The sequence below is a fragment of the Teleopsis dalmanni genome, chromosome 2, assembly GCF_002237135.1.
Source record: "Teleopsis dalmanni isolate 2A chromosome 2, ASM223713v2, whole genome shotgun sequence".
Lineage (NCBI taxonomy): Eukaryota > Metazoa > Arthropoda > Insecta > Diptera > Diopsidae > Teleopsis > Teleopsis dalmanni.
Genome location: NC_051847.1, coordinates 76,268,041 through 76,284,920, shown reverse-complemented (window position 1 = coordinate 76,284,920; position 16,880 = coordinate 76,268,041). Strand labels below are relative to the sequence as shown.

Here is a 16,880-nt window from a genome sequence, read left to right as displayed (position 1 = left end):
ATATGGTATCATATTTGAATGAGATTATATAGTTTTACAAAGTGGGTGAAAATGAAATATTATAAAAGAACTTTGTCGTAAGATGTTCAATTCAGAAAAATAATTTCGATTAATACATATACATTAACATAATTAGTACAAAACTTAATCGAAAGTACTATGGACGATACTAAGGTCGTAGTGCGTCTCAGCACTGTAAGCTTGGGTCCACATCATTTGTTGTCCCCAAAATGTTTTCCACAAGAAACTTAAGCTATATCTTATAAAAATTAAGGATTAATTTGTTAGAGATTTTTAAATACCTCGTTTCTCCAGTTCAATCACCTTAAAAAAGATGTTTCTAAAATTAATTCGCTTTATCGATAAATCCATTTTTTTTTCAAAAACTACAAAAACAAAACGTAATTAAAGCGCTCAAAAATTTTTCCAATTTTTTTTTATAGAATGTTTTATGTAAAACTAAATAAAAATAAAATGTAAAAGTATAAAAAAAAATTTTAAAAAAATATTTATATATCTATATAAAAAGAAGCAATCATATTCATGAGATTCTTATAATCAATCAACTTCATACAACAACTTTTGAAATATAATATTAAAATACGATCTTTTCTAGCAATCCTAAGACAAAACTTTTCTATTTTTTATACCGAAAACTTTTATATTTTTTCAAAACAGAACAAAAAAAAGAATTTTATAAAATTATTTTTTTAAACTTTCATTAACAACAAATTCGTTTTTACTACTAAAATAATTATTTTAAAATATGTAAGTAAAATATTCATATTCATATATATGAAAAATAACTCTTATAACGAAAACTTTTTAAAAATACACTGACAGAATTTTTTGTAGCACTTTGTAATTTTTTTTAGCACAGCTTAATGTTAAATGTTGGATTATTTATAAAATAAAAAATTATAAAAAATAAAAAATTATATAAAATAAAAAATTATAAAAAATAAAAAATTATATAAAATAAAAAATTATATAAAATAAAAAATTATATAAAAATAAAATATAAATAAATAATAATAAGAACATAATTAAATATAAGTTAATTTTATTATATACATATAAAAAAATATTATAATTTAATTGATAAATATATGTATATACATATATATATGAATAGTAATCGCTTTTTATAGTGTATCCACGGGCCTTATTTTTCAACAAAGCTAATTAAAATTTATAAAGTAAATTAGTTAAATATATTAAATCGATATATGTATGTGAATGCTTGTGCATGATTAACTACTGAATATAAATTAAGAATTTATTTATTATGAGATGAGTTAATTATATAATATATAAATAAATACTGTATATGTGAATGTAAAAAGGTTAGAGAAGAAATTTAATAAGGCCACAAACATTTTCTAAAACAAAGTTTTAAAAAATTTTTATGAAAGCTGAACTTTTATCCGTGCAAACGCATATATGCAAATTATTAAATAGGAATAAATAATAATAAATATTTACAATCTAAAAATTTATAAAATAAGAAATATCTATATACGAGTACATACTATATATAATCATATGCATACGATGTATAACACATATTTATAGCTTAGGATAAATAGTTATTTGTAGTAATGAAGATCAAATTATTATATTATTTTAAATTTATTTTACACATTTTATTAGTGTTTTTTAAATTTATTTATAATTTTATATTTATTTCAATTTTTTTTGTCTTAATTTGGATATAATTATTTTCTTGATTTAGGTTGAGACAACAAAAACTTTTGATAAATAATTTTTATTCAAAATGAATTATTTTATTTCATTTAAAAATTATATTTCCAACTATTGTTAGATTTGTCATAGCTAACATGATAATACATCCCTTTTTTTAAAGGAACTCTCCCGTTGTTGGAATTTGTGTCCTATTGTGCTGAAAGAATATAGCACCGCCCCGCTTAAATTAAATCTAAAATCTGTGTAAAAGGAATATTTCGCATATTTTAAATATTATTTTAAATATATTATGTTATATTAAATATTCACATATAAAACATTTCATTGCGGGTTTTAGATCTGTCTTAGTTAAGGTGACGACACAAACAGAATTTTTATCTCATTGCTAAAGTGATAAGGTGATATATGCCGTTGTCACGCACGGAAACAGAATTGCCCGGTTTTTAGAAAATGTTTCAACGGATTTTAAAAAAGAAAGCGCCTTATCGGTAGAGGAAATTCATAATATTTATTAATAATTTAAATAACAATCGCCAGATTCTGACAGTTTCCTAAGAAAATTGAAAATCCAACGACAATATTCCGTCTTATTTAGATGTGTCAATTCAATTAACTAAATGGTTCTATTGGTAATAAGAATTGTATCTGGTACTGGTACTGTACACATACGTATGTTGCCTCTATGTGACCCAACTTCCGTACATACATTATATGAAAGTACAATGTATGACTTATTCAATTCAATTAATTTGTGAATTCGTTTCATTAGAGTATCAACTTTCTGATTAAACTTTATTTTATCCCCACAAACTCGTTACTTTCTCTTCCTCTTACTTTTATTTTATCTCATTCCATATATGAACTAACGCTCTCACCATTTCTCTGTAAAAAAATGTAATTTCTTTCATGGTTATATTAAGATGGTAGATTTATATATTAACGGTAACTCGAAGAAAATCCTTACTTCAGATATATGCATTAAATATAATTTATGATTTTCCGATAAAAACCACTGCATTGGGCACTAGACATAATTTTGTGGGCTACTTTTCTATATGCACATAATAATATTCCTTTCAGTCAATCTTTTTTTATGGTATCCACCTGAAATATATAACTCCAAAGACACATATCTTGGAAGAAGAATAGAAGAATATTAAGACAAAGTATGGGGTGAATAACAGACAATATTTATATATTGTATGAGAAATATGTATACGCATAATTTGGATTTTTAAAACTATATATATATAAAAAATATTTTATTCATTTATTTTATTTTTGTTTTTTTTATATTTATTTTATTTTCTTTTTTTATATTTTTTAAATATTTTTATTTATAATTAAATTTTTTAATTTCATTATTTATTATTTAAGAATTACCACCTGTTAGAAAGCATTTTTAAGACCCCTTCGCCTACAGTATTAAATCTATCAATAAAACTCGTGAAATATACAAATTAAGTAAAAAATAAATAAAATATTTATTAACAATATCGTTTAATAATAATAATATGTAATATAATAAACAAATAAAACTTTGTAATAAAAGTTTATTTGATAAAATTCATTAAAATATTTTAATAAAAGTAATAAACTTTTTTCTATGAAAACAATAAACTATATAAATTATATTTAAAATAAAAATTAATATAATATTACATTAATACATATAATATAATATAAAATCAAGATAAATTCAAGTTGTTTCGAAATTAATTTTATTTCAATAAAAATAATAATCGTATTATAATAATAGTTTGATCAAATAAATTAATTTTATTATAATAATAAAATAATAAACATATAATAAAACAGATAATAAACTATAAACTCTTTCTGTAGACATGAAGTATAATTATTATAATTAAAATCGTTATGATATATTTGTTTTTATTATTGCGTTATTATTTTTTTTCATAATCAATAGGTTGTTTTTATTTTTGTGTTATAATAAATAAATAAAAAATCAATTCATTCTGATTCATTTTTATTTTTCATTTTTTTTAATTAAAAATTTTTATAAATTATAAAAAATTAATTTATTATTTTTATTTCAATTGTAATGTTCTCAATATTAGAATTCTTGAGTCTTGTACCTTATACATTTTTTTATTTTTAGTTAGATCAAGGAATAAAAATATTTAATTTTTAATTAAAAAATTAAATTATGATTATGATATCAAAAATGTCAAAAAATATTGAGTTAAAAAAAAATTAATTTTGAACAAATAATTATGTTTTTTAATTTTTAAATTAAAAATCAACTCATCAACTTTTTCATAACTTAACACAAAAATATCTAAGTTAAGTACTAGATTTTAAATTTGAAATAATAAAATAATTTATGCTGATTTTTTTTATAATTATAATAAAAACAACTTTGTTTAGAATAAAATGCTTCATAATTCTTTTATTTTAATACTTAAATAAATAATTGAGATCTGTAAAATAAGATTTAGTTAAATAAAGTAATTTTTATTGATTAAAAAATTAAAATAATTTATATTATTATTTGTTATAATATGATTTAATAATTTGAATTAAAATATGTTTTACAAAATAATATTAAAGTAAATATGTAAAAAATGAACGCAATAAGATGAAAGTTTGATTATTCATATAATTATTATGTTAATACTTTAATATAATTAATAACTAATACTTTAAAAAAGTAAAAAAGTTTAAAATAAAAACAATAATTATTTTATTTTTTTGACTTTAATATTAATAACTTAATTACTATAAAATTAATATAATGTATCTAAAATATAATCTTAATTTTGACAAAAATAATATAGATAATAAAAAAATGAATATTATGTTATATGCATGCATATAATATATGTATATCTAAAAATCTGAAAAATTATAACTTAATAAAATTACAGGCATAAAATATGCAATAAATTAAGCCAATAACAAATATGTATTAAAGAACTATAATTAATGATAATACATATTATAATATTATTATATATATTAATAAAATATATTCATTAAAATATATTATGAATAAAATAAATTAATTTCAAAAATAATAACTTAATAATTATAAATAAAATAATAATAATAGTAAATAATAAAACTCATTATATTAATATATATATGATACGAAAATATATATATTTATATAATACATTCATTGAAATAATATTATAAATAAAAGGATTTAATTTCAATTTTTTTTTTATTTTATTTTTCTGGTTTTTCACGTTTTCTTAATTTTTAAATAATATTAAAAGAAATAAAACAATTATTTTAGTTTCTAAATTCAAGAATTATTAATAGTGAAATTGGTATAAGTAGTAAACCGAAATATTTCTATAAAAAAATTTAAGTTTTCTTAAAATTAAAAGTGGAAATAACTGTTTCAGTCAGTTTAGTATTATTTAAAAATTACAAAAAGGACCTAAGGCCGGCAAAAAAGAACTAAAATACATGTGAATAATTGAGGTCGATACCAATATTTAAAAAATATTAATCTACATACAAATTAAATAAGTTAATTATTATGAATTTATTATAAATAAAATAAATAATTTATTATAAATAAATAAAATGATTACAAAAGTAATGACTTAATATTATAACAATTACGAGATAAAATAAAATTTATTATAAATAAAATAATAATTTTTTATAAATAAATAAAATGATTACAAAAGTAATGACTTAAAGATATAATAAATATGAAATAAAATAAAATTTATTATAAATAAAAATAAAAATTTATTATTATAAAAAATAAAAAGATTACAAAAGTAATGACTTAATGATATAACAAATATGAGATATATAAAAAATAAAAACAAAAATAAATAATTGATATAAATAATAACGGTATTAGAAATAAGTAAATAAATAAAAATAAAAGTAAAGTTAGTCTTAAAAGCTTAGGTATTAAAAACAAAATTAGTTTTTAATTAGAAAATGTGTAAATGTGCATTGAAATATATGAACAAAATAAAACGCCCAATTCTTATGAAATATTAAAATTAATAAAAAATTGCACTGACTTGCCTACAAGAGCAGAATTTGTAGGAGGAGTTGCATTTGCTGTAATTGACTTTAAGGATAAGTAAGAAATATATCTAAAAAATTAACAAAAAGTAATTCTAGTAAAATTTATGATAAAGATTAGTATAAATATGTTGTTTTAAAATCTAAAAAAAGAAAAAATTATATTGTATAAGAGATTAAAAATTTATTTATTTAATTTGTTGAAAAATTGAGAGAATTTTTATAGATGTGCATTTTATGTGAAAACTGCAAGGAACATGTGTTTATGCTGTTGCATGCACCGGCAACAATTTTTATTGAATATATCTGTTGTTATCGAATCTAACTCTGAAATTAAATCATTTTAAACAACTCAACTGAGATATATACTTATTAATAAAATTAAAAAGAAAAAAAATAACAAACAACAAATACAACTTTAAACATTAAAGTAGATTTAAGTTATATACAAACACGATTAAAAATAGCAACTAAATGAACAATTTTATCTGTGTGCAAGTCTTATGTGTATTTTAAAAAAAAGGAATCTAAATTAAAAGAACTATAACACTAGTAAATATAACTGATATCTATCTTCTCGAAATCATAATACGTTTGTATGAACATAAGCCCATAAGCCTATAAAAAACGAATTATGGTACTAATACAAATTGGTTTTAATAAAGAAGAGAAACACTTATGAGTAAATGTAATGCTAAACTCTGTTATATTGGAACCAAAATTAGTAAATGAAATAAAATATTTAATATTTATTATACTAAATGTGCAAAAACTCTATAGGATTGCGATATTTCCAAAAAAGCGTCTATGAATAAAAATTATTTGATAAATAAATTCTGTCGTCTTTGAAAAAGAATTTTTTTAATGGTTTTATTATTGTAGGGATCCTGAAAGTATGCAACAAATTAAACAAAATTATTTTAATTGGTATAAAAACTTATAAAACTTTGTAAGATATTATACCAAATGCTTTTATCTGAAGTGTAGATAAATAAATCATACATGACCAAAGCAATACAAAAGTTTTGAATAAAATCTTTTGTGCTTAAAACTTTTTAAAGCCAAAACAAAATTTTTGGACAAAAACTGGCCAATTTTTTGTGCCGGTTTTTTAAAAACAGTTTTTAAAAAACATTTTTTCAACACAGATTGAACAGAAAAGGACATTCTATTATATTTGTTTTTTTTTGTTTTATTGGTTTCAGTTGTAGAAATCGTTTAAAATCAATCAAATGTTTCCTTAGTTTCTTTTATTCACATAGATAACTAAATTATATCGGTGTCCAAAGTTTTTAGACTTTTTGGATAAGATCCTTTCCAGTCTTTGTTCCCGTGGCTGTGCAAGCTGTAAACAGTGTTTATAGATAACTTTTCAATACGAATTTTGTAAAAGATCGACTATTTGTCTTTAAAGTGTTTTTTTTTTTTTAATTTGAACAAATTTTATGCTTATCTTGGACATTTAAGGTATGATGCTGTTGTCTCGAGACTTATCTCTGATCCAAAATTATCCGGCATTTTTCATTTATACTTTGAATATCTAAATAGATCATTTGTACTTGGGATATCTTCACCTTTAATAGCGCTACAAATTTCATGCTAATTTTTAATTTAGTTAAGCTATTAGTTTGTTTTGAGTGAGTTGTGTCAGTGAATTTGAGTCGTCGACGATTTTTTAAACTTCTATCAATGAAACACACAATGGAAGGTAAACATACATTCTGTTTTCCCCGAAATGACTGAAGTGGTGATCTGCGAGCGCATGCACTATTCGTGCGAAAAGGTCATAGTCAGTTGGCAGCAGGTATGGGCAGTACGTCTCACCCATCGTACTGTCACGATTCACCCGTGGTACTATCACGACTCACCCGTCGTACTGTCACGACTCACCCGTCTTACTGTCACGATTCACCCGTCCTACTGTCACGAATCACCCATCGTACTGTCACGATTCACCCGTCGTACTGTCACGACTCACCCGTCGTACTGTCACGACTCACCCATCGTACTGTCACGATTCACCCGTCGTACAGTCACGACTCACTCGTCGTACTGTCACGATTCATCCGTCGTACTGTCACGATTCATCCGTCGTACTGTCACGACTCACCCGTCGTACTGCCACGACTTACCCATCGTAGTGTCACGACTCACCCGTCGTACTGTCACGACTCACCCGTCGTACTGTCACGACTCACCCGTCGTACTGTCACGATTCATCCGTCGTACTGTCACGATTCACCCGTCGTACTGTCACGACTCACCCGTCGTACTGTCACGACTCATAGGTGATTTTGCTATGTGAGACGCCACATTGTCGTGTAATAGAATCATTATAATATGATCCATTCCGGTCATCTTTCGCTCAATGCGGGATTTAATTTAATTATTTGATAGTAATAGCGTTCTGCATTAACTAAAAGAGTTTATAATACACAATACCACTATAGTCCCACCAATCTTACCAAAGCGACCAGATGAAATAAACGATTTTTTCCGCTTCCAGATTTTAAAATCAATCCATTTATCAACACCCGTCACAATTCGATCCAAAAATAATTTTATTTAGTGGCTTCGAAGAGGCATTTCACAAGTAACTTTGCGATTTTCCATTTGATGTTTATTCAGACTGTGTGGAACTCATTTACCCATTTTATTAATTCTCCACATTGCTCGTAAACGTCTGCAGATTGTTGTTTATGACAGTAACAACTGCAATTGCTTGTCTTTGTACTTTTATGATTGCTAGAGTGCTCACTTTTTTTCACATAGAAATACTACTTTTAAGTTGTCGAAATCATGTCTCACATGTTCTAATCAATGGATGCATGAACACCTCTAATAAATTTTTCTGGATTAAATGCTTTCAAATGACCTGCATATAAATAACACCATAAAAAAAAATAACCTCATAACATCAGTTACACTATAATAAAAATTTTTCTTTCATTATATTCTTTGCTCACCAAAACTTTCCGTATCAAAAGTTTAACTAATCCTTACTTTCCGAAAGTGCTTTCTGGTCGGTATGGAACAAAACGCTATTTATGACAACAAGAAGCACTCTATTTTTATTGGGGTATTAAAACAAATTAAATTGACGAATATATTAGATAGCCTAATTGGCTTCTAATGAGTAACATAAAAACTTTTAACAACTTTGTTTTATTATACCTAAACTCGTAGTTTTTGTACTGAAAACAGTAATTTGCGGTGGACAAAAAAAACTTATTAACTTATAAACTTTTAACTTATTAAAAATTTAAAATCGTCATTGACAGGAGGAACACATGAATATTTTTAAAATTAATTAATTTGAATTTATCATTAAATTTTGTTACATATGTTTTTTTTTATTAAATTATATCACATCAAATAAATTAATAATTGCTGATTTACATAATAATCATGATCGTTTTGTTCAATATAATTAATATTAATGAATTTTATTTGTTATCTTAATTGTAAAATTGTCAAAACAAAACGAGAAACTTAATTCATTTAGCAAAGTTTAATTCAAATTTAATTACAATGTGAAGTTTTCAGTAATTCGTCATTTAAATACGAAAATCTAATACAAAAAGCACGCATGCACATCATTTTTACAATTAAATACATATAAAAAAATAATAATAATTATAATCATAATAACATTAGGAAAAAATTGGTATCAAAAAATGATGGTGGAAAAACGTTAAATATTCACTAACTTAAAAAACACAAAACCTATCTTTAACATTTTTATTATTATTAAACTAACTAACTAAGCGGTAAAAGTAAATTTCTTAACTTAAAGCTAAATTTGTCAAAGTTACTTTACAGATTCACTTCTAATGAAGATTAATCTTTTATTTTTATTATAAATAAGTCAGTCAATTGAAAAAAATTTACTAAATGCAATGCTGCAAATAATTGTCTGGCATCAGAGCATGTCTACTTTTATTGGATGAAAGGATGTGTCAGACTAACGTGAGCAAAGCTGTCAAGCTGCTAAATCCGCTCAATTCGACGCTACACTATCTACATTTTCTTGAGCGGAAGCCGCTGTGATGTTTGGTGTTATTGTTGTTGTAGTTGTAGTTGTTGAATCAGTAACAGGTGCGACTGCTGCTTCAGCCTGTGGTGGTATGACCGCAGCGGCTGCAACTGCAATGCCACTGCTGGCTGCAGCGGCAGCGGCACCAGCTGCAGTTGTTGTAGCACCCATGGAACTTAATGTATTGCTAGAAGCGGCTTTTTGATTTGGAAATAGCACGGAATATGCTGGCGGTGGATCGAGTTCCTCGTAATTTGGTGGTCCAGCGTTATTGGAGGGATGAACATGACTACCGGGCATGCCTGAGGTACCATTTTGTAATGCTGATTCGCGCTCATTATTAGCTGCATGTTGAGAGGCGGAAGCTGAAAGTGAACGTATGGTTTGAATGTGAAGGCTTAAGCGACAACAGCAAACTGTAGGGGGATAGCAGAGTTTACGGGAATAGTTGAAAATAAATAGTATCAAGAGTGGATGAGGAAGTACAGTGAAATAATATGTTCATTGATGGGAAATAGTTGTTAGTATAATAATATAGGGACAAACAAAAAAGTAAAAGAATATGTGAATGAAAGAAAAAAAAAAGAGAATAGAAAAGAAAAATAAAAATGATGATATGTCAGGGTAAGTTACAGAAAAACAAAATTAAATAAATATTAAAGGAATGAAAGAATCACTAAATTTACCCCAAAGTCCACATATTAAAAGTGCACCTCCGCACAGTAACATGCCAAGCATCAGATAACCCCATGGACCATATTTTGATAAATCTGAATTTAAACCTAAACGTGTGGAGTTTCGTCTGTGATGTCCCGTACCAACATTAGTAATAGCGTGTTCCGTGCTATTCTTTAGAGATTTTGTACCGTTAGAATTATCTGTAAGTTCACCATCACTATTGATAGTATTATTATCCGTTTTGCCAGGTACTTTACGCAAAGTTGTGCTATTTGCGCCTACAGCAGTTCTATTTCTCTTATCCGGCATTGTGGGTGCATCAAAAGCAAATAGATTACGAAATACTTCCAAAGCAAAATGTTCAAAAATGTCACTTTCCATAGCTGTGGAAATTGGATCATTCACACGACGATGTTTCCAACACATTGCATAATCTTCATCACTATCATATTCATTACTATTTGGACAATGACGTATGCCATCACAAACAAGATCTTTGGATATACATAAAATAGGTTCATCGCTAGAATATATAAAAATATTAAAAATTATTATTTATATTCACTAAAAATTTGAAAATCTATTTATACGCTTACCCTATTTTTAGACACTGATGTTTTTTCTCATTTCGGCACTGTTCACCTTTACCCAAAACGGTTACCATCAATTTAGAGTTGAGTGTTTGATGTTCGTGTTCCCAGACAATACGCACACGTCCGTGAAAAAGACGGACAGGATCTTCCATATCTGGAGCAGTGTCTTCAATTTGACATGGATCCAAACGCCATTGCGGTATGTGGGGATCAAAGGAACTAAACTGTAAGTAAGAGAATTAAGAATTTTACTTTTAGTTAGAAAATATTAAGGTTTAATATTCTTGCAAAGGAACTTCCTCAACTTTTATAAAACCATTCAAAACTAAATTTAGTAATAAAAATAATTGGGATGGTATATTAATACTCTAGTATAAGATACGCCAGAACATGTTAGTATGGTATACGAAGGATTCCTTCACTGAAGAAAGAATCTAGAAGAATCTAGAGCTAAAGTACCAGAAAGCTCTAGACAAAAGAACAAATAGCTTTATAGCATAGAAAAGTGTGTGTGTTTCAACCTTAAAAGTAATTATCATAACTATAAAAAAGCCAGCATAACTGATAGCCATAATGGGAAGTTGTATAAACACGCCAAAAGCGTCAAAGAAACTATTTTAAAAGTTAGAAGGGTTCGAATAGTAAAGAAAAGACAAGAACAAAAATTTTGTTAGTTTATTGAAATTTTGCTAATCATACAACGCTGTTTCGAGTATTTTCAAGTATGATCATCAGTATTACCACTGATGATGAGTACTTGGCAATACTCGAAACAGCGTTTTATTGTCAGCCAAATAAATAAACTATAAATAAACTGAATTTTAGTTTATTATAATTTAATTGTTATAATAACAATGCAAGCTAATGTCATTTTTATATAGCTATTACTCTACATTTCATTTTTGTACTCCTCGACAATGCTTTAAATATTTTCTCAAAATCTGAAAATCAATCTGAGATTTAAATAATTTATTGTGTCTGTAAATGTATATTTTAGTATAAATAAAAAAAATGATTGCTTATATAGATACGAGTATGAGAGACATGAGTGCACATTAAATTCACATAAATTTCCTGGCAAATGCAAAACGCTTTTAAAGCGAAGTGCGTGATTTGACAAACCGTCGAACGTGACATCAATAATTCAGATGCTGCAATATTAAATTTGGTATTCGAAATGCATATCGTATAGATAAATATTTTAACGTACGACTGCGAGAGATTTTATTAGATGAATTACATGTTTGCTTTACACAATATAATTATAAATATTTAAATAGATTAAAAATAGAAGCTTTTTACAGGGTAAGACAATTGCAATTGAATACTTTTAAATATAAATATTCTTTTCAAATAGCAATATGTTCCATACAAAAAATATCGGGAATTATAAATAATATTTATAATATTATATGATAACATATACTAGTAATCTGTTTAAAAGAAACCCATATAATCTTTAAAGTTGATATCACTGCGTTACCACGCAAGACTTAAGCGCGATCTATTACTCATTGTGTTTATATCACCTGTTTTTTAAAGAGGTTTTTGAAAAGTACAACAACTACAACAGCAAAATTATTTTTTATATTATTTTAATGAATTGAATATTTGTCTTGCCATATAGTTATTTTGAGTATTATCAATTACTCATCAGCTGTGGTCTTGGAATTGTTTCTTATATTTAATTATTCGTAAATAATTTTTTGAGACTTCAAGTAACAGGAATCGAACTCGTGCCCTGCCAAATTTGAAGCTCAAAGTCAGCACTCCTTAACCAACTGACCCAAAATCGTACTTGACTTTTATGTTCGCACATTTTTCTTGAGTTTTGTTAATTTGCTGAGAAAGTTTCTATTAACAAATCACCTGTTTTTGCAAATATACCTTTCAGCATTTTGCAATGTTCACGACTGAATAACTAGTTGATTAAAAGGATTTGCTTTTACTTTTGTTTTTTAAAGAAATCCTATAAGCCGAATGGTTGTTGAAGAAAACCAAAGATGAATTAAGCATGTTAAAAACATAGGATTTAAAATGGTAAAAATCGTTTAGAGATGACCGAGTTGTGATAGTTGAATTGCCTCACTCTGGTTGGTATGGAATGGTTAAGAACGATGACAACAACAATGAAATAAATGGTGAAATGAAATGAAATGGTGCTTGAAAAGCTTCATATGGGTTTTAAAGACTTGACTCAGGGGATAAAAATGTCATTTAAATACGTTCATATTCATATAATTGATATTCGAACATAAAACGGCTCCCCGAAAGATTGCTACTAAAAGAACTCAATTTTGTTTAAAAAAGATAGTGAGTAGAAATTTCAAATCTCCTAAGTGGTGGTGAACTACATTATAAAAAGTTTTAAACATAAAAATGAATTAATTGGTTTTTATTTTCAATACCTCTTTTTAATCCAAATTTATTCACCAAATAAGGTTTGCATTTTTTGTGACCTGGAGCATATACGTATCAATAGTTCCTTCATTTTTAATTCGCTGAAGATAACAGTCTTCTACCTATCAACCGTCAGTATCTTTAATATCCCAAAACATTTGTACCAATAAAATTTATACATTAGTTTTTACCGAGAGTAGGTCTGATAGAGCCCTAATCTTTTAACAAATAATTAGTATGTGTAAAATTAAAGATATCAACGTGAAAGATATGTGGTTTCAACTGGACTCGTTACAAGCTACATAAGCGACCTGTTTCAGTTTTGTACGCGGGAAATTTCAAAAATATGAGTAAAGATAATTCACATTTTGATTATGGAAATTAGACACCCTGAATATGCGATTCATCACTGCTAAAGTTTTTATTTGTAGGGTCATGTAAAATATCGTGTTTATGCTTCATGTTATCGTGTAATATCATGCAATCTTTAAGTTCTCCACACTTTAAAAACAAACATCGGTTGTATCATAGCTGCACACATACTACATGGATTGTTAAATACCAGGCATAAGTAATAAAAACGACTTTTTTTTGGAAAATTATATTTTATACTTCAATATAGTCCCCTTTTAGTTGAATCCACCGAGCCCAACGATCTTTCAACATTTGGTTACCTTAATGCGATTTATTAAATCCTTCAAAATATACTTCAGTTTTCCACTCCATTCCTTTATCATTTGATGCAAATCTCTTTCCTTGAAACCATCCATTCAAGTTTAGAATGCGTTGAATGAGGAAGCAATTCGTACAGTAATTCATTTAATTTTGCCATTGTTTTCATTGAAGTATGAGAGGGTGCATTATCCTACAAAAACAAAATGTTTTTCTTTAACAAGTTTTTTCTCTTCATCAAAATCACTCGTAAGATCACGTTTAAATTCAACTTTCCAGTATTTTATGGTTGTTAACGATGGCTCAAGGTTCCCGTAAACAGAATCAATTTTCAATTTGATTGCATCATTGTTCATTTCTTTTAAAAGGAAAAGTTTTATTACTGAACGATATTCAATATTTTCCATTTTATAAAAAATCATATATTTATAATTAATTTATAATTAATTTCGCTGAAACGAAGATGAAATTGAGATTTTTGTGAAATCAAGGTGTGTCTAAACAAAATATTAGAACCACAAAATAGATAACCATGTGATATTGGTTTCGTTAACGATCGGCTGGGATTTAGACATAGCTGCCAGTTGCAAAAATACCTTTAGAAAATTCTTAATCAAAATAAATTATATTATTATAAAATTTTTATAAATTTTATTATTGAATATCAATTATATTAAAATCCAATCTATATCAATTGACCGGCAAAGATTTGTATATATATCCATACTGAGAAGTAAAAAATTTATTCAGGTTTCGACAAAGCTTACTTGTTTAGTTTAATTTATTTTTATTAATTTCAAAGTCCCACTTAATTTAACTTATATGGAAATGCTTAACGATTAAAAACAAAGCTGCTTAAAATTATGAAGAAAAAATATTTTTGGCGCCGAAAAAACGTTTGTGTATGTCTCACCCGATATTTATATAAAACCTCAAGTCAACTTCAAATGAAATCAAAATGATTGGCGCTTGATTTGAAATGAAAATTAATAGTATTTAAGCTTCTTGAGCCACGCTTAAAGCTCAACAATAACAATAATAATTTTTTCACGTCCAAAGGTACACAAATAATTACAATTTCAAATGCGCGTTCGCAATGTTAAATATTTTATTTATTTTTTGTTAAACTATTTTATAACGTAGAATAATTTAATTTAAAAATACAGGAAAAATGCGAATTAACACATTTTATATATTAAAAATAAAACTATATTTTATCTAATAAATGTTTTCTTTTAAATAAATTCTCACAAAATTTAAAGTGAACTGATATGGAAAATTAATTATAATTTCTTTAAATTGTATACATAATGCAGTAGTTTATGTGGGAATTCCATTGTGTATATAATGGAAAAATTGTATATTAAATAATATATTTAAATTTTATATAAGTTCAGTAATATAGAATTATTTAAAATTTTTATTGTGTGCTAAATAATAAAAATAAAATGTACTTAAATGAAACTATTATAATCTGCAGAATTTGATCTTGAAGATGCCCTGCGGTGATACATAACCAGAAATATGACAGATATAACTATTTATTGAGAAAATAAAACTGAGACAAAGATAAAGTGGTTAAGAAGTCGTGGTTAATAATTCTTAAAAATTATTAAAATTATAATTATTAAATTATTAATATTATTAAATTATAATTCTTATTCAGAGTAATACTTAATTCAAAATACACCAAAAAGGTTTTTCTACACAGAGAAAAATCTTACTCGAAGATTAATCAAACCTCTTTATATACTAGACCAGGGCTGAAGCACAGCTCACGGGACTTATACGGCCCGCGGTTTATATTTGTGCGGCCCACGACACGTTTCTTATCTATCACAACTAAGCAAATTTTTTTTTTGTGATATTATCTGGTCTTGACAGCCCTGTTCCAGACAGTCAAAGAATTCATGATTAACCCTATTTATTTGGCATTATTTATCTTGCCGAACAATGCATGCAGAAAATATTAAAAACTTTACAGTCATAAGCATCCTTTTCCATACAAACATAATGATTTAATCACTCTAAAAGGTCTTCAGCACTATTTGAATATACTCTAATATTACACATATGTAATATCTATCAATTTTACTTAATCATTCATACCGACTTTTTTAAATTATATGTTATATGTTATAGACTATAGCTTTTATATAGTGTAAGCAACCTCAAGGTTATGCCAATTATATATTTAAATTATAGAATATAGTCAATTTTTCTTAATTTATTCTTGTCTATATAAGCTTTCATTTATCAATTTGTCTGCTTCCATTCATTACACGTGCGTAATTTGTTTTTATTTTTAAACTGCGTTTTCAGTTTATAATAATTGATTTTCATAAGAATCTCAACTTAAAGATTCGCAATTTATTCCAATCACATTTTCATTAAACTGTTGTTGTAGAGGTGTGGCACCCTGACTTGAAAGATGATAGCATTATACAATAAAATTCCGAATTATTTGGAAATTTTTTTTCTCACAAAACTTTAAATGGAGTTTAAGTTACTTCTCTTCTTAAAGTATGAAATATTATAGTTTTGAAACATTGAAAAAAATATAATCTAGACAAAGTTTTTTTTTGTATATAAACAAATACTACATAAAGTATTTATAAATTGCCATGGATTTTACGAAATTGCGTTAAAACTAATAAACTCAATTCAACATTATATTCTTATCATCTACAAGAGCTTCTGGTAATCTATAAATTCCAACACTAACGGACTACGACACTTACCTTTACATAATTTCTTTGTAGGAATTCCGA

The 16,880-nt window shown here is 25.9% G+C and overlaps 1 protein-coding gene across 3 annotated transcripts in view; it reads right to left on the bottom strand.

The window, feature by feature from the left end:
* Nucleotides 1–9,278: 9,278 nt before the first annotated feature.
* The window catches only part of LOC119677757, a 74,840-nt gene continuing 67,238 nt past the window's right edge, over nt 9,279–16,880 (bottom strand). For 2 of the 3 annotated variants that reach the window (XM_038089244.1, XM_038089243.1), the window contains 3 exons: nt 11,041–11,261; nt 10,453–10,967; nt 9,279–10,182 (listed from right to left, as the gene is read on the bottom strand). In XM_038089244.1, the coding sequence (XP_037945172.1) occupies nt 9,731–10,182; nt 10,453–10,967; nt 11,041–11,261 (1,188 nt within the window). In that variant the 3' untranslated portion in view covers nt 9,279–9,730. The remainder of the gene's footprint in view (nt 10,183–10,452; nt 10,968–11,040; nt 11,262–16,880) is intronic. The other variant, XM_038089245.1, reaches the window with a different exon arrangement.